The 23,581-nt window shown below is 41.5% G+C and overlaps 1 protein-coding gene across 20 annotated transcripts in view; it reads left to right on the forward strand.

Moving 5' to 3' along the window:
- Positions 1-23,581, forward strand: part of CADPS (calcium dependent secretion activator) — a 431,612-nt gene that overhangs the window by 268,109 nt on the left and 139,922 nt on the right. For all 20 annotated transcript variants that reach the window (XM_070492692.1, XM_070492701.1, XM_070492702.1 and 17 more), the window contains exons 10-11: positions 6,442-6,550; positions 12,772-12,984. In XM_070492692.1, coding sequence (XP_070348793.1) covers positions 6,442-6,550; positions 12,772-12,984 — 322 coding nt within the window. The remainder of the gene's footprint in view (positions 1-6,441; positions 6,551-12,771; positions 12,985-23,581) is intronic.

Here is a 23,581-nt window from a genome sequence, read left to right on the forward strand (position 1 = left end):
TATAAGCAAGAGGTAATCTTTGCTTTCATGAATGCTTGAAATTGTTTGAAAATCCTAAAAGGAGGAGAACACATCCATCACCAGCCTGCTCAAAATCTCTCCCCTCCCACCCCTGTCTCTCTGTCTCTGTCTCTGTCTCTCTCTCACAAACACACACACACAGTCTACACATTTTTGTCTGTAATGCAGAACTGTTCAAATTCTCCCTGAGATTTCCTTTTAGTGCTACTACCAAAAGATAGATTTTAAATGGACTTCCTACAAGCCAGGGACAAAGCACATTCTCAGAGGGGTGCTAAACCAAAGCGGCAATTCTGTTTTTAAGGATCAGGGCTTAAATTATTATGGCTGTAGCTGGAGTCCGCCCCACTGACTGTGAAAGGAATGCAGCAGTTGCAGGGGATTTCTGGGCCAGAGACTTAAGCGTCCTACACCATGAGATGGTAATCTCCAAGTGGGGGCCTGGACCCCCTGCACTGGGTGTTGTTTAAAACACAGATCCCAGGGTGCCGTCTAGAAGACCCTGATGCAGGCAGTCTGAGATGAGGCCCAAGAATCTGTATATTTTGCAAGCACACCAGGAGATACCCATGTAGGTTGTCCAGAGACCACCTTTGGAGAAACATTGCCTCAGTGGTCATTGTCCCTTTTAAAGTGAAGACTCCCATTTCCTTAGGACCACAGCCTCTCAGAGTCTATGTTCTCCATGGGGCTGAGCATCAGAGTAGCTAAACAGGTGATTGTATGCAAATGATATGACAAAGCCTCCTCATCGTGTTCCTTGAAATTCCAGTATATGCCCTAAGAACGTGCCTTCAGACTCTGACCCGAGGATTAAAGGGCAATGGGTCCTTAGCACCCGAAGTCAAGAAATCTCTGGGTAAACTCATTCTAAACCCCAGGGGCCATAGTAGGGACCAAACACATTGATCACCATTGTCAGGAACTGTGACCAAACCAATGCTAATGAAGAAGGTGCCAGTTCCATATTGCTCCCCCTGAGCCCCTCCCTTGGGTGTATAAGGGGAGGAGTGGAAGCAGCCAACTCATCATCTGTAACAGGCTAGAAAATCTCATCTCTACCAGCTTTTTATTTTAAAATATTTTTCTTCTACGCTAAAAGATTTCTAGTTAGAATCAATTTTTTATTGGTCTTCAGCCAAAGTATTTCTGAGATACTTTTACCCTTTTAGTACCATATGAATCATAATAGTCTATGGTTCCTCTAATAATGCCAATAATTGCTTGTACTTATATGGTCTCTCAGAGTTTACTAAGTAGTCATCAAGCTGGTATTTACAACCTTTCTGTTCTACAGTGAGGACACGTCTTATCCCCATTTCACATTGGAGGAAACTGAGGCTGAGAGGGGTTAAATGACTTGCCCAAGGTCAATGGCTCATAGGCAGCCAAGGTGAAAGCTAACACAGGTCTTCTGATTCCGAATGCCTTCCATGATTCCAAACACTTAGGTGGGACTGGTGCTCAAAGAGATTATGTATGTACAATGTTCTAGAACTCACTTACCTTGCATCAGATAGAACTAATGTGGCCCCTAAATCCATATCCTATTTCTGATTCCCTACAGATAATATAATGACTGAAAACTCTGACTATTCCAGCTTTCAGAAAAATCACTAAATCTGAACAAGATAAAATATTGTCAGATAATGTAAAATGCCTTGTACTAGAACAGTTGTCACCCAGGAAACAGTATTAAAATAAGTTAACCATGAAAGTCAATTGTAAGTCGTAAGTATTTCAGTGATTTGTAGCTCTGAACAAATGTCCGTTTTTCCCATTCAACTTCACAATTGCCCTTAAGGCAACTGCCTATGTTTATATTCTGTTTGCAAATGACAGCAATCAACCCAAACTAGCTTAAATTTTAAAAGGGGAAGACTTGTATTGGTTAGGTAATTAAATTAGTAATTAACTAAAGAGTTTCTGGCATGGTAGGTCCAGGGCTTAAACAAAGTTATCAAGACTCACTCTCTCTATCTATACCATCCCTTGCCTGAGCTGTCCTCTGAGCTAGCTTCACCCTCTAGCAAGGTCTCTCCAAGCAGTGGGCTCTGGCTGGTCAGTTTAGCAGCCCCAGAGGAAAGGCAGCTTTTCATTCCCAATAGTTCTAGCAGAGGCCCTGATTCAGCTTTCATTGGCCCAATGTGGTCATGTGCCCATCCCTCTACCAATCACTGTAGCCAAGGAGATGTGAGGCCAATTGGCCAGGCCAGGGTTACATATCCCACCCACCCTACCTCCAGCTAGAGGCACAGTTAGCCCTCCACAAACTAAATGGGCTGAAAGTGGAGAAGAGGGTGATTCCCCAAGGAAAATCAGGATTCAGTTACCAGAGTGAAATGAATGTTCTGCATGCAAACATAAGAAATGTCCCACAGTTGTTATCATCATCTCCACTTAAGGGTGATGAAACTGAGTCCCAGCAAAGTTAACCGAACTGCCTGGGGTTCAGTTAGAACATAACGGATCTGAGAATCAAATCAAGTCTGCATAGCTCCAAACCTGTTCTTCCTCTGCTCCACCAAGTGGCCTTGATGTCAATGTCAATCAGGAGTCTGAGATTTAGACTCTGTGATCTTGCATTCACAACCATATCACATTGAAAATGACCCTTGGTTCCAGGAATTATGTGCTTCACATCATAAAAATTTTCTCCATCCTCAGATCTTGGCTTCATCAGTCAGTGCTGCCTCACGGAAGCCTTCCCCAACCACCCAGCTAGACCAAATCTCAAGTTCTTACCTTACCATATATCTTTCTTTTTTATACTTATCACCATTAAAGTTACACATTCCTGAGATAATGTGATTAAGGTCCAACTTTTCACGAGACATGATGGCAGGAATCATATCTGGTTTTGTACATCTTTATATTCCTAACACCAAACACATTACCTAAGTTTTTGTTAAATGAATGAATGAATGAATCTGTCATAAATAACGAACTCTTTTCTAAAATGTATGTAACTTTTCTAAAACATATGCCACTAACTTTGGACAAGATTAGTGACTAGGGCTCAGTAAAAATAATAGCTAAGTCATTCTTAAAGAAAGATAAGGAAAGGGGATTTAGACAAAATGTGTTCTATCGCTAGTCACGTGTCCAGGTACTTTGGTCTTCCACGGGTGGTAGGTGGACGAAGAGAGTAGAGTCAGGGACAGGAAAGGACTGACCTTCTTATCTCATAACTGGACTCTCGTTTCCTAAATATAATTGAAACTCCAGGCAGCCTTAAAGTTTCTAGACAGTTCGTCGATGTTAAAACAGTAGCTGTCAAACTTTAATGCTCCTTAAGAGGTATCTGTGGCAATGATGAAAAATATAGATTCCTGAGGCCCTCCCTGACCGGAGATTCTGATTCAATTGGTCTGAATCTGCATATTTATAACCTCCCCCCCCCCCCCCCCCGCCAACATACACACACTCTAATGAAAGTGGCCTCAGTCCGCTCTTTAAGAAACATTATTTCAAACCTTTTTCTAGTTTAAATAGTCGTTGGAAATAAGCTGGGGGGTTGCTTGTATATCAGAGGTCCAGCCACCATTCAAACAAAACCTCGAAGACCCTCAGGAGTCCCAACAGCCCGTCCCCTGATTCCATGAGAAGCTACATACCAGCTGAAAATCCCGAAGAGTAAAAACTGGAGTCGGTTAAGCCCGTCTCTCCAAAGTTCATCACAGATGTCTGCTGGTCACTCAAGATCATCAAATCTCTCTGTTTTCTGTTGTTCTAGTCCAGCCTCTCTGGCACAGGTAGCCAACTCTCTGACTTCTAACATGTGTTCTAGGCTCTTCTATGCCGTTCTTACAACAGCACTCCCTATCTCAACTTTTCCTCAAAATACAGTTTAAATAGAATTCTGCTGTGACAAAGAAACATGCATTTCATTGGAAATAGCTTTCACTTAGTGATGTCTTGCAGAAGCTTAAAAGAAAACCATGAAGCTCCAAACCTTTGCTATTCCCCCACCCTTCAAGCACCCTAGAAAAACTGTTTCCCCAAAAACTTGCCATAATTAGAATTATTCAAACAGAAATCATTTCTTCTCCTCTCCTTTACTTCCTAAAGTAAGTTGCCAAATACCAAATTAAAATGGTCCTAATAAACCAAACCAAGTTTATTTTAGCCCAAAGTTAGTCAGGAACAACTTCAGCATTATTCCCAGAAGAGGGCAGCAGCATACAGCGCTCTAAAAAGTAGCACCTGAAACAGAAAAGGAGAAATACAAAAGCCCCAAGCATGTAGTGATGGTAAATGCATGAATCTTGAAAAACACCATTCTGTTGTGATATTTTTCTGATTTCAAGTGACTGTCTGCCACTCTCTTATCTGTTTAGCTAATCATCACATTAGCCAACTATGTCATCTCTTGGGTTGCCAGAGACAGTTAAAAATCACCACAAAACCCTTCCAGTGGCATCTGTGATCACTATCATGCGGGGGCCTGGGGGATCACTTCTCCATGGGACCAGTGACAGGGTGGAAAGGCATGGTGCTGTGCTTGGAGTAACATGTAAATTTGGGAGAAAACCTCTTTTTATTGGGTTCTACATACTCAACTTTGTAGAACCAATTGGACTCAATTAGTGAAATCCCATTATAAGGTAGATTTTGCTTATGGAGAGGGGCGTATAACCAAGATGTATGACTCCCTAGGTCTGCCTTCAAAGGATTTATAATCTAGTAGGCAAACACACCTACTCAGCTACTCTATATTACAATAGTAGTGCCACATGCGAGGAAACTGCTTAAATAACTGCATATATTATTTGCGAGGTGAGTGTCATGCATGCTGTGTGCAGCCCTCCACTGCTCAGTTAATCCCCCAGCAACAATAAAATACAGGTAAACTACAGTTGAGAACTCTGAGACTCAGATAGGTGACAGCTTATCAGAGCTGAGATGGGGCCCCAGGCCTATGTGACTTCCAAGCTTGCACTCACTGTTAACCTTCCTTTTTAGGAAAAGAGTATGTCATTGGTTGTTGTACTTATTGCAAAGAATAATACGTGTCCACTTATGAAAGTACTCAGTGATCTGACCTTATGTTTCCGTTGACGCCCATCAAGGTCTTGTAATTTAAGGAGCAGGTTCTACAAAGCATGTGCATTATAAAGAAACCCAAGTCAGGCAGAAAGTTTTCATCAGGAACCAACAGAGGGCAGCAATAGATAAACCAACCAGTAAAACATTCTCCCCTGAACTCCCTTTATCTCGCCGCTGGGATGTTCAGGCCACTGACAGCACAGGAAATACATGCAGGACTTGAGAGTGCCAATTTCTTATGGCCATAAAAAAAAAAAAAAAAAGACAAATTTCACCATGGAGAAGGAAACTAAAAATGTCCCTAGCAAGGATCAAAGTTCACTTAGAAAATGTCATTTGTAATAAAGGGAACTAAGAGATGAGGGATGTGGCACTCCTTCGCCAAGACATTTGACATCCGTGGATGGTAAATATGCCCATGAGCTTTTAGCCCGAAGCCTGAAGGATGCTTGCTCTCCCCTGGGCTCCTTGCAGACAAGCCAGATGTAGAAATGCTAAGTATCGATGCTGCATCTAGATGCACCATGACGACAGGGTCCTGCAGGCCGGCCTGCAGCTGCGGAGCACGCACCTGGCTCTGGCATGGATGTGCGTACTGGTATTCAGGGCGGCACCAGTGACAACGGCTGTGCCATTAGGGGCTGAGGATGGCTCTAGTATGACTGGCACCTAGCGATCAAGCATTCATTGCTTGTGACAGCATGTCATTCCTGCACTTGTCTGAGATGAAGAGAAGACTTTTCAAAGCAACCAAAAGCACTCCTTCAGCAGAAGAGAGGGGGGGAAAATAAAGTGTATGCTTGATGCTGAGAATTGGCCTGCAAGGGATAAAATGCTAAAAAAAAAAAACAGGGCATAAATTAATAAATGGCTAGTCTCAACTTCTGAGCAAAAAGCCTGTGTTGTGTCTGTGAGTGTGGCAGTCTCAGACAAAGACATGGTCATATTAGGTAGAACCCACAAGTATGCCATTATTCCATCAGTTTTGACCTACAAAAATGGCGATTTCATGTAATTTAAACCAATTAAAACAGCAGCAATAATGATAATAGCTAACTTTTATCCAGCACTTACCAAGTGCCAGGAAAAGAGTCTAAGCGCATTCCACCTGTGAGCTCATTCACTCCTTACAATAAGCCAGTGAGGAGGTAGGTTTGCAGATAATATCCAGTCTGCAGATGAGGTACCAGAGGACCAGAGAGGTTAAGTAACTTGCTCAAAGTCACACAGTTTAGAGGTGGCCAAACTCAATGTGAACCCAGCTCCTGGGTGCAGGGCCTCAGGGAAAGGGATCTGGTTGAATGGGAGGGTTTCTTCAGGGAAGATGGGCTCTCAGGGACCAGCTTCACAGTCTGTGCTTTTCCTTCCCAGGTCAGTCAGTACACGTTTGCCATGTGCAGTTATCGGGAGAAAAAGGCGGAGCCTCAGGAACTTCTGCAGCTGGATGGCTACACTGTGGATTACACCGACCCCCAGCCAGGTACCCACTCATCCTAAAGGCCATGAACTCACAAAACTCCCCCTCTTTCCAAATCCACACACAGCTAGTATTTGCTGGGCACTTACCCCATGCTAGGCATGAAGCCAAGTTACCGGGGCTTCACAGATGACCACAGTCCCTGATCTTATGGAATTTCTATCCTGGCTGAGTAAATACCATCCCAACCAAGGGCTTCGGTTTTACTCAGGGGATCCTAGTAAAACCCAAATGAAAATATAATACATTTTTCTTTTACATAGCTGTGCCCACATCAAGTATATGCCCCACCCTAGAATACTGAAAAAGAAATTCCTGGAAAAGAAGTTCTGTATGTACACCAAGGACCACGTGTGTGTGTGTGTGTGTGCGTGTGTGTGTGTCGTGTGTTAGTGTGTGTTGTTTTTCATCGGTGATATCTGAGCTTGGCAGGTATGTATTTTGTCTCCAGTCCAAATGAGCCCGCCCTGTATGTCCATATCCACTAACTACAATTCAAGGTTAGCTGATGGCACCTGATAAGAAATGCCCCCCAAAAGTCTTTTTTCCTAAGAAGACACCAGTCCACAAGCATAGACATCCGAGCTCCTAAGCCTTATGTAACTAAGAGACCCACACAAATGGTAGTATTTCTCATAAGTTCTACATTGCATGAGTTCTATATCCTGCCCCCTCACACCTCTCCCCTCCACCGATCTTATCTTTTTCCCAGAAAAAAGTGAATAGAAATCAGCCTCAAAGAACCTTCAAAATGGGAGGGGGGGGGTGCGACATCATTTCAGCATATTAATGAACAACAAGCACCAACAGCCCTCTCCCAGAGAAGTTTATTTTTATGCCAAATCTGCACAAGGGAAGCATTTCCAACCATACTGCATTATTTGGCCCAAAACCTTTTTTTCTACTCCCATATTGCTCTTCCACATGCAACAAAATACACATAAAAGAAAAACAGAGTTTGAGAGAAGACGGAGTGTTAACCTGAAAAGGTGGGGCAGAGGAGGCCTAAGGCCCAGCCCACTCAGGAAAATTAGCATCTCCGGAATCTCGGCCCTGAGTGACTTGGACCAGCCCCTTGGACTTCCACAGGTAATTAGCATCCTGCCAGACCGTGATACAAAGCTGACCATGTAAGGCGTGAATTAAAGGCTCTGCCTGGAAATCCTTCATAATAAATAGAGCTTACAAGTTTGAAATAATTTCATGCAACATCTCATTGAAAGGATGTGGCTCCTGCATTAATAAAACACCCTTCAGGGTGTTCTGTGATGGTTTGCATTCTTCTCAAAGCATTGAGTTCTCTTCAGAGAAATAGATTCCGCTTTCCTAGACCTGCGTTTTAAAGTGGGAAGCTGAAGAATAGGAGAAGGAAAAACAATACCATTGTATGACAGTAATTCCTTTTAAGCCTGTTCACTCCTCCTTTCCTCTACATGATTGCATGTGGACCTTACTGAATCCCACCAAGTAGACAGGACCAGGATTACCATCTCGCCTTGTAAAGGAGGAAAAAGAGCTGGGACTCAGGGTCTAACCCATGTCACCCTTTGGTACTTATAGTAAAACATAGCTGTGTGTACAGCTCTAGCAAAGCTCGAGCTGTTATTTTATCATATGAAAGCAGAATTCTCTTCCTATGGCAGGGAGGGCAGGAGCGGGAAAAAGCTGTTCTCTCTATGCAAGAGGAGTAACTGTGCATGTATATTATGAAAGCTCCTTTCCTTTATTTCACATTGATCCCGTGGGATAGCATCTACGAATTCCTTTACCAAAGATGTAAATGAAAAGTAAATTGATTATGTTCTTGAGAATAACAAGCAGCTTCTTCTCTGCTTTTCCATGTGCCAAGTCCTATTTATTTCCAAAGTAACGTTTGATTGAAAATGGAGATTAAAATACTCCCGATTGTCATAAGAAAAGTCTAACTCAGAATTTCTTAAAGAGTGCTTGTTCAAAATAGAAGTTCCTGGACCCTGCTCCTAACCCAGGAAGCAGAAGGGGCAAGGCAGAATCCTCCTAGTTAAATAAGCTTGGTGGGAGATTCTCCTGTGTGGTAAAGTTTGCCAGCTGGAGATGGAAGCAATGCACAGTTTAGCCAATGTCTTCAGAGACTTGAGGAGTCTCCCCAACGGCTCCCTGAGAGGTGAGTGTGCAAATGGAGAAGGACTTCTGAGTCCATCTTGCCCCTCCTGTGCTAGCTTTGTCCGGGTTGTCAATGGAACCCCCTGGTGGAAATGTTTATGAGGTAGGTAGCCTCGCAGCCATGGATGTCCTTGCCTTTGTGCCAGCCTGGGATCCAAATGGTCACCTAGATACAAGCAATTGTACTAAATCCACCACTCTACCTGTTTGGGGTCTTTGCAATGTTAATTTAGGGAATTGGTAAATAATTGTATGTAAGTTCTACCTACAGGCAACTCATTTTAAGATAAAAATGAAACTGTTTTACTTTCCCTTCCCCTCGGTATGGTTTGGAAAGTATGTGACAATCTCTCACTTCCCACTGGATTAAGTAATTAAGGCTTTAAATAAAAAGATATTCACTCAAAATAGTTCACTTACACAATTTAAATGACTACATTATATCTTTACCATTATGAATCGACTATGTCAACTATGTCCATGCAGGTTGTTGAAACAGCAATTCCTCCCCCCTCCAGGGAGCTGGCCAACATTCCTTGCCTGGTCTGCCTCTGTCCATTCCCAGACATGTCCCCTTGTTCTTGCCAGGTCATCCCTGTGGGGCTGTGCTCCGCTTTCTTGATGGAGAGCCTGTGCACTGTCACACATCGTATTCTGCAGACTCGGTTCCTAGCATTGCTGCCTTGTCTGAGACCCTGCTACCTTGAAGCATGCGTCACTGTCCACTTTGCTTTCTCCTCCCTTGTTTTCCTCTCAGCTGAGTTGCTCTGCTCTCTTCTTGCTCTCATAGGTGTGTCCTTGGTCTCCCGCACTTTCTGAAAAGGCTCTGTTACTCTCCACTGCTGTCATTACCATGGCTTCTGCTGCTTTAGATGTGTCTCTTTGCCTCCCGCTCACCCCTTGATTAGGCTTTATTAAGGTGTTAATGACTAACCCTCAGAGAGCTGTTACCGTGTGCCGGGCCATGCTGTTCCATGCTCTGCAGGAGTGTAGCACAGTGGTTTCGATGGTCATCAGCTCTGGAGCCAGACAGCGGGGGTTAGAACGATGCTTCCAATCCTACTCTGTGTTCGTGGGTTAGTTACCACCTTCTCTGTGACTCAGTTTCCTCATTTATAAAATGAGAATAATAGTACTTATTTCATAGGGCTGTTGGGAGGACTAAATAAACATTTGAAAACTTCTTAGCATCTTTCTATCTCTACCTTTCACTTTCTGAAGCAACCCCATGAACTGACTTTCTGACAGTAGCTCCAGGAACACAGCATCCCCAGTCCCAGCTGCAGGCCCTGGGGGAGGGGGCAGGGGTGAGGCAAGGGATGGTACCCACCCAGAGATGTTGAGCCTGGCATTCACTGGCAGTATCAAAGTAGCTGATCCCAAAGGTTCCCATGAAGCTAGACTACAGAAGGTCTACTGACCCACTCTTCCTATTAGCTCCTTAGTGCTCGCTTTTCAGGGCTTAAAGCATCCCTCAGAGCTCTTCTTCTTCCTCCTTTTCCCTCCAGAACTTTCCTTCTTATCATGCCATCCATTTGTTTCTTCAGGTTTTCCCAGCTTGCTAACTGCACATTTCCCTACCCAAATCACACATTTTAAAACCTTTCCTAAGAAATTAGGCAAAATATCCTCTCATAATCATAACCACCAGAAAGCTTTTATTTAAAATGCTGTACCGCTAGACCCTCCATATCAAGAAGCAGCTGTTTATACGAAGTAGCTGTTCTAGACTTCCTGGCAATTCTGTGTGAAACAATAACACACACCCACTCTTTTGGAATAGACTCCTGAATTAATATTATCAGCACGTGGAGACTAAGGTCACCACAATTGGTTTCTAATGCCAAATGTCAAACAGGTTAGTGACTGGACCTTGTTGAAAATTTGGGGATGCTAATCATCCCACTCCTTCTCCTCTCAATATTTGACTGATAACTGAGAGAATGATGAGGGACCTGATAAAGATGTGAAGCTTTGTTTCTGGCCAGAGAGTACCTAGTAACCCCAAAATACAGGCTTTTGGAATATGTTGACAGATATGATGTAGCTTTGGCCTGAGCCCAAAGAGAAGCTTCCATCTTCCTCTCTGTACATTTTAACCTAGAGAACTGCCTATGAAGAGAGATGGGTCTGTATAGCATTCAGCCATTCAACAAGCATTTGCTAAACCCCTGCTAAATGCCGTGCACTAGGCTAGGTACCAGGGATACAGCAGTGAACCAAACTGACAAAAACTGCCCGTCCTCATGAAGTAAAGTAAATTATATAGTTTGTTAGAAGGTGATAAGAGCTATGGATAGAAAGTAAGCAAGATAAGAGAGATGGGGAACGAAAGGCGGAGGTCAGGGAAGGACTCCACAAGAAGGTGATGTGTGAGCAGACACGAAGGAGGTGAGGATGTGAATCATGTGGATATCTGGAAGAAGAGCATTCTAGGCACAGGGGACAGCAAGTGCAAAAGTCCTGAGATGAGAACGTACGTGGAGTGTTCAAGGAACAGCAAGAGCCAGTGTGGCTCCTGTGAAGTGCATGTATGTACACACTAGGGAGAGAGTAGGAAGAGGAGATGAGGGTAGAAGTAGTGGAGGGTCAATTCACGTGGGGCCTTGCAGGCCTTGTCAAAACCTTGACTTTTCCTCTGACTATTCCGTGAGGAGCCACTGGCAGGTTTTGAGCAGGGGAGTGACATGACCTGATTCTTGTGCTAAAGAAATTACTCTGGCTACCGTGTTGAGAATCTACTATAGAAAGTGAGCATGGAGGCAGAGAGATCAGACAGGAGGCTGCTAAAATAACCCCGTGATAGGAATGCCTGGAGGTAGAAGAAGGGTTCAAATTCTGGTATTATGTCCTGAAAGCAGAGCCATCAGAATTCCATTGGATGGGTAGTGAGAGAAAGTGAGGAGTCAAAAAGGACCCTAAGGTTGTGGACTTGAACAACTAGAGCGATGAGCTCAGCTTTACTGAGATGGAGAGGAGTTTGAGAGAAAGACCAGGAGTTCAGTGTCAGATATGATAAGCTTGGGGTGTCTATCAGATATCCATGTGGAGAAGTCAGGAAAACCATTAGATATTCAGGTTTGCAGTTCAAGGTAGAGGTCCAGGGTGGAGATAGGAATGTAGGGAGCATGAGCAGATTCGTGGTGTTTAAGACCGGATGGCATCACTGGGGGAGAGGGTGTAGATGAGGAAGAGAAGAGGTCCAAGGATGGAACGCCAGGATGCTACAACCTTCAAAGGTCAGGAGAAGGAGGAAGAACCAGCATACAAGAGTGACAAGCAGCAGCCAGGGAGGGAGGAGGGAGTCATGTGACCTGGAGCCAAGTGAAGAAAGTATTTCAAAGAGAGTAGAGTGTTAGATGCTGCTGATAGGTCAATGGATTGAATCAAACGGAGACTTGAATTGATCTTTGGAGTCAGCAACGTAGAAGTCATTGGTGACCTTAACAGGTGTCAGTGGGGCAAGCAGCCTGATTGAAAGAGCTTTAAGGCAGAATAGGAGGAGAGAGACCCTTGCTACTTGAAGCGTGGTCCTCAGACCAGCACCATCTGCATCACTTGGGAGCTTGTTAGAAGTGCGGGATCTCAGGCTCTACCCCAGGCATACTGAATCAGAAGCCGCAATTTAACAAGATGCCCAGGAGATTCACATGTGCACTAAAATTTGAGAAGCCCTGGCAGAGATTCCCCTTATATCGTAGAGAGAAGAACAGTAGAACAGTAGCTGAAGGGAGAGGTAGGGTCAAGTGATGTTTTTGTTGCTGTTGTTTGTTTTTAAAGATGAGAAAAATAATAGTATGTTTATAGGCAGATGTTTACCTAGCCAGTAGCAGCCTGGCGGACAGTTCTGTCCCCAGCAAGACAAAGACAGAAACAAGAGCCAGGCTCAAAAGGCCTTTTATCACATCATGGCTCCACTCTGTGGATCAGAGTGGGTATCAGACTTTCCATCCTAGAGTCAGATAAATTGCTCCTCCCTTCTCCTGCCCAAGGAAAGGCAGCAGAAACCACCTTTCTCAGGGCTCAGTCCTGCCGAGAACATTGCTGCTCAGCTTAGTAGTTTTTATTCCCTTTTATTCTAGGTTTGGAGGGTGGCCGAGCCTTCTTCAATGCAGTCAAAGAAGGAGACACAGTGATATTTGCAAGTGATGACGAGCAAGATCGCATCTTGTGGGTCCAGGCCATGTATCGGGCCACCGGGCAGTCACACAAGCCGGTGCCCCCGACCCAAGTCCAGAAACTCAACGCCAAGGGAGGGAATGTGCCTCAGCTGGATGCCCCCATCTCCCAATTTTGTAAGTAAATATGCCATTTGTTAGAAATAGCTCTGTAGAGTAAAGTAACTCTTCCAAAATTGAATTAGAAAATCTAGTTGCTTTTATATATTAAGGATTCATAAAATCGTGTTTGCTAAAAAAAAAAAAAATAGTGAATTCAGAGGGGAAAAGTTGGGACAAAAATGTTAGATGCAAGTAATTTTAAAGTGCAATACTTGACATTTTCCCCCAAGGACTAAACAAAGGAAAGTATAATTTAGGTGGATTTTGCTCTCTTGGTTTTGGCGAAAGTTTGGAATTCACAGCCAGACATATATTTGTTTGAGTCCTTCAAATATAGTAGATTATGTATGTCCTTGCCTCGTTTCTTCCTATTAAAAGTAATTTTAAAATAGGGCTTGATGTGAAATAAATTTAAATCTGCAACTTGAACGATTTAAAAATAAATGATGGCATTATCACATGTAGTGGGAAAAAAACAAAAAACAAAAAAACTCATATGCTACCTAAAATCCCACTCTGAGCTAAAATACCAGGACCCAAATACGAAACCATCTTCTTAATCATATTCCAGTTTCTTCTCATCTTATCTCTGTGTCTGTTTGAATTTCTGGCCCCTTTGCCACGTCTTCTTCCTACCTAGGACGGTTTTTATCTCCCAACACTTTGGGACACATGTAAGGTGAAAGCTAGCATATCCTTGGAGACACTTGCTAACATGAAGAAAAGGGAAACATAAAGCATCCAATAACGTCATTCATTTTAGTTACAAACATTAACCCTAAATAGAGACATTGCCTCAGACTGAACATCAAGTCAATTAGCGATAACTCAAGGACAAATAATTTTTAGCAGTAATCATGGTGGTTCCTTACTTTAGCATGGAACCCACTCATTCAGTCTAGTTCATTTAGCAACTCTCTAGGCTATGAGACACACTGAGGAAGAGGGCAGACGAGGTCCCTGCTCTCAGGACACCTGCACCCCAGTGGTGCAGCAAACAAGTCAACAAGTGAAAGAGAAAGTTTCAGATATTGAGAAACACCATAAAGAATGTCTTGCAATGGTCGCTGAGTGGGGAGAGGGGATATTAGACAGATGATCTGAGCTTAAGCCCAAATCATAGGGAGTTGGCCCCGCAAATATCTGCAGAAGGAGAACTGCAGCAGAAGGGAAGGCAAGTACAAAGACCGCGCAGCAGAAACCTGACCTTAACACAGTGCTTTCACATGGCCTCTCTCCTGCTTCTCTTAAACAAAATATGGAGATGGATGTAGCTTTGTAGCTACAGCAACTAAACAGAGGTAAATTCTCTTTTCAATGAATTCCACTGCCATGTCCATTTCTGTCTAACCAGACTATATTTTAAACCCTGTAACACCCTTGCTGATGGGGAAAAACTCTTTGGGGTGATACTGTCCATCAGGAGCTCCCAGGAATTCCTGACCAGTACTGATGGTTTCCAAATTTATTAAAAAGGAGCCTTTCAGGCAAGGTGAATGGCAAGATGCATTCCCTCTGGAACGTTGTAGACAATCACGCAATTACCATGGGTTTCCACACAGAAAGCCCTGAAAGAATGAGGAAGAGGTTGAGGAGGGACTCAGGGGAAAAGGGACAGCCTTCCTGACCACAGCCACCAAGTTCCCACTCTTCTTGTTTTCTCTAACATTTGTGGCATGTGGGTTTATTTGAGAGCAATAAAGAAAGAAGGCAACATCTCTTTTCTAATGGTTTAGTCATTGGTTGAGATAAAGCATACCCAATACAGTCATTTGCCACATAACAACATTGCAGTGAATGACAGAACCGCATATGTGACAGCGGTCCTATAAGACTAGTACCATAGAGCCTAGGTGTGTAGTAGGCTATACCATCTAGGTTTGTGTGTGTATACTTGGTGATGTTTGCACAGCAATGAAATCGCCTGACGATGCATTTCTCAGAACGTATCCCCATCGTTAAGTGACACATGACTGTATTTATTTAATTTTTTAAAAAAAATAATTCTGTGATGGAATCTTGCCATTCACCTTGCCTGAAAGGCTCCTTTTTAATAAATTTGGAAACAATACCTCCTATCATATCCCTCTGAAATGGATCTGTGTATCAGGGGGAAAATTTCCTAATTATAATCACCATCCAAATCAACCTCATAAAACATGTCTCAGGTGGTATTTGAAAATACTAGTCTTATTTCCAAAAAATCTCCATTTCCTCTGAAGTCATTTCAGCTCACATTCAGTGTCTCTGTCCGACCATCTGCCCAGATTAAGAAATTACTATGTAGCTTGTGATTGGCCCCACTTTTTCCTCAGTAGTATAGAGAAGAGGAAGGACATTCAGGGGTAAAATTAAATGGAGACCAGACACTGATTAAAAAATGGAGACTACTGGGCCAGCCTCAGTGACCTAGTGGTTAAGTTTGGCACACTCCACTTTGCCGGCCCAGGTTTGGTTCCCAGGCATGGACCTATACCACTTGACTATGCTGTGGTGGCAGCTCACATACAAAAAGAGGAAGATTATCAGGAGATGTTAGCACAGGGTGAATCTTCCTCAGCAAAAAAACAAAAAGGAGACTACTGATAGAGGCTGCTGAAGAGGGGATGGATGTCTCTTCATGGAAATACATAAGCGCTCTTGATTTAGATTTTTCTCTGTGGACAGGATTCATTTAGCTATGAAATTAAAATACCAGTCATTAGCCATCAACAGGAAGAGTCAGTTGAGTACACTCAAGCTGGATGTATGTCACTACCCTGATTGACATAGGGAACTTTTATTAAATGGGGTGTCCAAAGCAAAATTCTAGGGGTTAGAATTTGGAGTATGAGTGATACTATCCATAGAGAGCGTGTGAGGTAGAGATGACTGAGACGGTCAGATCATTCATGCCTCTGGGATTTACCAGTACCTCGTGGTGGAGCCACCTTCTTCTCTATTGTCTCCTTAATCACTACCCAGGAACAGAGGTTCTCCAGAGAGTGTGAGGCCCTGGTACACCTACCAGATTCTACAAGACTAAGGCCACCACTTTCAGTTCTGCAGATTGTGCACTGCAGGAGGCACTTTTCACATAGACAAAAATGGGAATGATGCCTGGTTGAGTTGTGCAGTACCCAGTCTGCACAACTGTATACCATAATCCTGTAATAAATGACAATCCTTACCCAGAGCTTCAATCCAATAGTGTTGAACCCAATAATCCCATGGTTACTTTACTACCCCTGAAACAGAGCCTCAATATTGCTCCAGATTCTATCTATTGCTAGTTTAGGCACTTAATAAAAACTGCAGCCAGCGTGCCAGCAAGTGAGATTTCTCTTCCAGTAATTTAGAAACCAGGAGAAGAAACCAGTCGATTTTAACCAACCCAACCTTCTGCACCTGATCATTTGCAGTTAGGGATATGGAAAAATGATGAGAAAGATCAAAAAAGGAACCAGGAATTTTACATTCTGTGGTGTCCCTGAGTAGTTATGCCTAACAACCAAAAAATGGCTGGGGGGAAGGGAGTATATCATAATTTTTGGTGGAGTCTGCCACAGAATGGTGCTTATGGCACAGTTAGTTCACAGCTGTATTTAATTTGTTGAGTTCAAACTACCACGATTAAACAGATGAGGCCTTCTATATGGTAACTCAATCAAACTTACAGTGTCGGTTCATACTTAGGGTGACCACCTCATTCAGATTTGCCTGTGACTTCCCTGGTTTTAGTACTGCACGTCCTGTGTCCCCAGAAAGCCCTCAGTCCTGAGCAAACTGGGATAGCTTGGTCACCTGATACTACAAAGCAAGGTTCTAGAAATATAAAAAACAATCACAACATAGTAATAAATAACAAACTTTGATCCCTCACTTCCCTTCGGTTCTCAGTCTATACATTGATTTGTTTTCATTGTCACATCGCAAACATTAAGTCCACCACGATTCTCTAACAAAAAGAGTAAAAACGAAGTCAAGTATTGCATTTTAAAAAGGTTACCTTGACTTCCAAAAGGTAAGGGTCATTTTCAAAAACTTAATTCTGTACGTATCTCATGAAATCCTGTTTTTGAATATTTGCCATTCTCGCAAGTGAATAATTTTTAACAACTTCTCAATGAGTCAGCTTTGCAATCAGTTTATTAGTATTTCCATGGCAAAGGGAAACTACAGAGAAATGGGAGAGGTTTTTTGGGTAGAGAAAAATAAACACTCCAGTCTTGTCATGTCGCTGTCTGCTCAAGGGGACCTTGAGAATGGAATATTTTACAGCTTGGGAAGCTTGGGAGTAATTGTGAGTTTATTTGAGTCTTTCTAAATTCAGTGTAACAGACTTCTGGGTGCAGCTTTTATTTCTTGGATTTCAAAAGCTCAATTTCAAAATGAAAAGACACGTCTAAGAAAGAGTGGAGTGGAGTATTTATATGGAATTGTAAAACCAAACAAACAAAAAATAGATCCTGCTATTCATTCGTTTCTATGTGACTCTACAATGATTTTGGGAGGGTTCCACCAAACTTTAAAACTTATGTTCTTTTGTGGTTTTTTAGGTGTGTGTTGTTGTTGATTTAATTTTTTCCCTTTTTTTGGTGAAAACTTGAAAATATTGTCAGTGCCTACCTATACAACTTTTTTAAACAAATACTTTCAATTTTCCAATTTTTAAGGCCAATGTTGCTTACCTTGGAAACGATGTCCAAATCTGTAGTTGAGAGTCGCCACGATTTATTATGCCACGTGGCCTCTCATTGAGACCCTTGGTCCTAGTCCAATCAGTACCTCTGTTCTCATTTGGAGTGGGGGGAAGGGGTATTTTAAGTTTTGCTATTTGGTCAATGATTATTTGATATATCACCTGCAATGAGTCTCATTTTAATGTCTGTTTCTCAACTAATAACTGTTAATCACATCATAGATCCCCAAAGTTGGATGTTTTTGAGAATTGTTCTCTTTTTGCTACCACCTGAACAGTTTTCAACAGTTAGGGGGGTCTTGGTTACTGTTGGTTTGGGGGGTTGATTTTGGTTTTGGTTTTGTTTTGTTTCATTTAAGTTTCCTTGTTCAATCTTTGCTCGAACCCAAGAACTTTAGCTGCTAGGTTCGATTCCTGTCTGCTTTCCTGAGCCTTGTTGCTAGTCTTTATGTTATTCTGGTTTGTTCCTTCTTACCCTGCTAACTTCTAGCTGGACTGAAGGGTAAGTGTTCCCCCATAGCTAGCACAGCTCAGATAATCAGACTAGATTATCTGACACCTGCAATGTGCTTCCTCCCTCTCCTCTTAAATCTTCCTCATGTCTAGACTTTGTAGTAAAACTTTTCATGTTATTTTCCTGACCTTAGGTTTGAAATGTAAGCTTCCATACTGAAACTAGGATGCATGTGATGTGTGCATAATTGCCTCCTCTCCTTGGCTTTCATATTGGCATCAAATGATCCTCTGAGTAAAGCCAACCAGTAACATCTCCTAATTTTTTTCATTCCAAGAATATTAATTAACATTACAACGAAATGGCAAATAATGCCTTTGTTTCATGGAATTCACAGCTACCTGACTGCTTAATGCCTGAAAACAGATCATTTTGCACTCTGATAATGCGTTGTTGTTGTTTTTCCTCTCCCATTCCAAAGATTAGAATGGTCATGTCCCAAAGGTGTGGTAACCATGGATACCTTAACAAATAGAAAGGTAGGGTAGGAAACCCAAAGATGTTAACTGAGCAAGACTTCAAGAAATTACAGAATACGGTTAATAAAATAAATGCATTATCTGAACGCTAAAGAATTCATTCTACCTGGCTTGAGGATATGCTGTAAGTGAGACCCAATAGAGGATTACTTTTAAAAGGAGAGCTCTAATACATGGGACCGCCACACACAAAAACAGGAAATTCAGGACATGATTGAGTCCATGTAGCTTATTCACAAAAGCTTTGGATTCACAATCTCACAATGCCATGGAGGGTTTTGACCTCTGGTCTCAAATGTCTCTCTGCTACTCCCCCAAGAACAATGACAACAATAACTTTTTTGGCATCGTTTGTATTTGTATTAATTTTTCTAAAAATACACCTGTAAGAGAAAAAAGAAACTTGAATTTAAAAAAAAAATCTTTCTCTTCACTACTTGAGTTATTAATAAAAGTGAGTATACAGTTCCTTTATTCATGTAGGAAAAAGCTGTCCACCAAAAACATGCTGAGGGAAGACTTGACATTCGAGGGAGCTAGAAACATTGGTCAAGAGAGCAGGCAAATATGTACTTGAATATTCTGAATGCTAATTTAGAAGTCGTAGGTTGTATCATTTCTCCTGACCGTTTAATAATAGTCCTTTCTTCTAATTCTTTTTGTTTCTTTCTTTAATCTGCTTTCTTTTCCCCTTTCTTTCTCTTTTCTTTTACTTTGCATAAATGTACCCCTGGCCAGCAGACAGATTTTTTTTCGCCACTCCAAGCAGATACTTAATTTAACTTTACTTTCCTTTGAATGTCTGATGAGGCATTTTTAAAAGCTTGCCATAGAATGTGAACTTAGTGGGAATTTAGGATTTTGCTATACTTTTTTTAAAGAATGAAAGGAAGGGTGGATGAAGAGATGACTGAATGAACTTTGTTCTGAGCGAATTTACATGTATTTGCACAACAGCGCCTTGCTATCCTAGTAGATTTCCAAGTAGTCGTTTGCCTTAATTCCTTTCTATAATTTTATCTCATGAGATTTTTGCTATATCTTCTTGTATTGTCAACTTGCAGTTGCTACATTGCAGGAATGCAATATCAAAGAATTAATTCGACATTAACTTAATTTCCATGGCCCCAAACCACACTGCAAATCACTTTCCTTCTCATTGTAAAAGTAAATAACTTCTTAAAAGACTAGACTCCCACAATGAGGTCCAAAATTTTCCACACACCATGATATGATCTAAAGACCATATTAAATGAAGGTTTATATTTTTGTTAACTACTTCAAACACATTTAACATATTATTCACTGATCAGCTGAGTATTTTCATGTCATATGGTGATTTACAGTAAGATACATTATTTATTAGTCAACTCAAGAAAATTTATTTTTGTTCATGTTGCAGGGAACATAAAAGCATCATCAAGTACTCTTAATTAATTAATTGAAAATATAATAACTACTGCAGGAAAAATTACAAATCACTTATTTGTTTTGAGATCATTGACAAAATCTCTAAGATTTTTACTCAAAGCAGCTGTCTTATAAAGAATTATAAAATTAACATTGAAATAAACATCATGTGTTTTATCCCCTTGAGTGTATTGCTATAATAGTTTCAGGTTCAAGATTTCTGCAATATACAATGTGGCACTTGGTAGCTTCTGAAGAGGCCATCCTCTCACAGCCATGCAAGTTAGCTTGATTTAGTCAAAGGGACTGTGGAGGAATTAAGTTGTTTCTCAAGGGCAGCAGGCAGAGGAAGCCCAGTCTTTTGCTTGCTGTGCAAAGCTTAGGCAGGGGACAACATCCCCTGGTTACTTGATCATGCCAAGAAAAACTCTTCTAGAAAAATCCATAAACAGCCAGCTGCCATCAATCATTGTCATTTCTTTATTTCATGTCTTCTGATGAGGTTGACTACTGTCATTGTTCGTTATTGTCCAAACCATACGTTCACTCTTGTACTGTCAAGCAGATATGACAAGCACACATTTTCCATATAAGAAAGATACAAAGTCACCTTTTAATTTGCAGTTTGAGTTCACAATGACTTTAGAGTTACATCAGCTATTCTCTTGCCTCTAGCATCCATCAGGAGTAACAACAACGATAACTGTGCTCTAAATTTCAGTGATAAAACAGCTACCTCTAGCTTATTATAAAAGGGATTCACTAGAGAAAGAAGCTTCGCTCAGACAACTTATTAACAATACAATCATAGTCATTTTCAACAGCAGAATTTCTTTTTCCCTAGCCTATAAAAAGTTCCAAAATGTAATATTACAAAATAAAAAGAGAGATTTGACCTTTTGTCTTCATTCCCTTAGTTGTTAGAACAATAGGGAAATCTCAATAAAATGATAATTTGAAAGCTATATTGTTCCCCCCAAGAAAATTACATTTATTTGGTAGACCTTATTGTAAACTTATCTAAAAATTTTCATATCTGAAACAAGATCACATAAATGTGCTTGCTATTAAGACAAGAGATCATGAAAAATATTATATATTTTTTCCCCTTGTGAGGGAGAAGAAGAAAAAGAATATCAAACATGAACTGAACCCAAACATCATGATTAATTAAAGAACAACATTAGTGGCAGGGTGGTCAATTAGCAACATCGCTTGAATTTTAATGCAGTAGATTAAATGAGAGTATACAACCCACATAAACCTATGACTTTAGGAACTGGTATTTTGCCAACATTCCTTCAATGCCAAATCAAAATGATATCTGAGCAAACTTGAGGTAAAGGTTTTGATTAGTTTCCACTTGAAAGTGTCCCAGCCTTCCATATGTCTGTGTGTCCATCAGCCCACTTTTGTGTCATGGGTACCACTCATAGTGCTTTAAGTTGCTTAATGTAGTTTAGGTCCATTTAAGTATAAGTTTTATTCATCGAAGCTTAGTCTGAAGTTAGTCTCTTCTGCCCATTGCTAGAAAAGACTTCAAAATCTTTATGAAATTAAACCCCAGAAGTAAAACAAGTAGCATTGTTTGGAAGATGTGTTGAATTATGCCCTACCTGCAGAATTTCTAAAACGATGCAGGCCGTTTTCAGTGCATCTGGAGCCCTTGCCGACCAAGCAGGCCTTCAGGAACTATTCAGCCAGGTCTAGAAAAGGTAAGGGTTGAAGTCAGTTTTTAAAATGCAGTCAATCCTTGATTTCCAAAGCAAAAAGGAACACATATATCAATGAAAAAGAGCACTGGGATGTGTCTCCCAAAGCAAAGGATAATCCCAGCATCAGTGGAGTTTTAAGCAGCCACTTTACCCTCCTAATTCTATTTTGCTCGACCTAATTCAAATTCGTTTTCATTCTCTTGACACATGCCAAACATTGGCAAAGGAAGTGATCCCAAGGTGTCCTGAATTCAGGAATTGCCTTTCTCCTACTTTTGCTCTGGGCTGTTTGCCCCCTGCTAATGTCAACATTGGAGTTTCCTTTTCTTTAACCAATCCATTCCAATTGTTTGTACAAGGGAAAATGGGGTTGTGAGGAGCATTTATTTTTTAATGTTCAACACTGCAGAAGAACAGACTGGGACAGTGCAAGAATGACTATGTGGTGTTGCTTGGGAAGCACCCACAAGTTCTTTGAAACAGAATTTGGAACAGCTGGACCACTGCAGTGTTTTATTTTAAAATAGACAACATATGTACTGCATATGGTCCTAGACATGTATGGAGACACAGGCAGACAATCTGAATGGTATCCAAAGACACCTGCACCTAGAATTCTGTTTCCTTCTATAAGATTTTTTTCCCCTAAGAGCACATGTTCCCACTTTTGGATTTGCAAGATACCATCTGAATCCCCATGTGTGTGACTCCTTAATAAAGTCATTGGGAAGTTTCCTGGGATCGAGGTGTCAGAGTAAGTCAGTTAATAACTAACTCCTCAGAACCTGGCTCCTCTGGGAGCTGGCAGGGGAAATAACAGATCAGAAACTTGCCCTCAACGAACATATTATCTACCAAGGGATTCAGTTGTATGTGTGTGTTCTGACCACAGAGAAATTGGAACATAACCCAGCAAAAACACGGAGAGGATGTAGGAATTGGTTACACAGGGGCAGAGGAGAAGCATAAAACAGAGATTGGGAAGGACTCCCAGCTTCCTAGAAACAATATGGTTTGAGAAGCGACTAACATTAGCTATAAATGTAGAAACATCCTTGGATCCCTAAGAACATTAAACAAACTGACTTTGGGAGCACTGAGAAGCCTGCCTGTTCATTGCTCAGGTTTGCTGAGCACTCACCATGTGCCAGGTGCTCAGGGGCTGTGCAGGTACTTCTCATCAGACCCTCTCAACAAACCTCTGAGGGTAAACTCAAATGCTCTTCTCGACTTACAAGTGAGGAAAATGAGACTCAGAAACACGAATAACCTGCCTCACGTCCCATACCTACTAATGGCAAAGCTAACCTCAAATTCAGTCTTTATGATCCCCTAAGCCCACCCACTTAAGCACCTGCTATTCTAGCCAAAATAAATTGTTCCCGTTGAATTTGGTATATCAACATTCCGTAAAATCAAGAAATAGAAAATATTTGTTCAAAGATTGAATTTATGCATTTTGATGAAATAAATTCGTTATTTTAACACATGTATCGACTGCCCGCTGTGTACCAGGTACCGTTCTAGATGCTGAGAATATAGCAGAGAACAAAAATAGCAAAATCCCTGCTTGGATGGAGCTGAAAAATCATATCCCTTCCACTGACACCTTAAAATAGCATTCCCGGCCTCCCAGTCCTCTTTCTTTTTCTGAATATAATAAGCTCAATGAAACTCTCAAAGATTTCAAGGGAGCCAGCCACCCTTTTAAGCACTCTTAAGTTGTTGGAACCATTAAGATAATGAGCCTAATTCTGAGTAAATGCTGATTTTGTAGAAGCAAAATCCAGGGGCTGCTTGTTTTATTTGCTGG

This window comes from Equus asinus, chromosome 21, assembly GCF_041296235.1.
Source record: "Equus asinus isolate D_3611 breed Donkey chromosome 21, EquAss-T2T_v2, whole genome shotgun sequence".
Classification (NCBI taxonomy): Eukaryota; Metazoa; Chordata; class Mammalia; order Perissodactyla; family Equidae; genus Equus; species Equus asinus.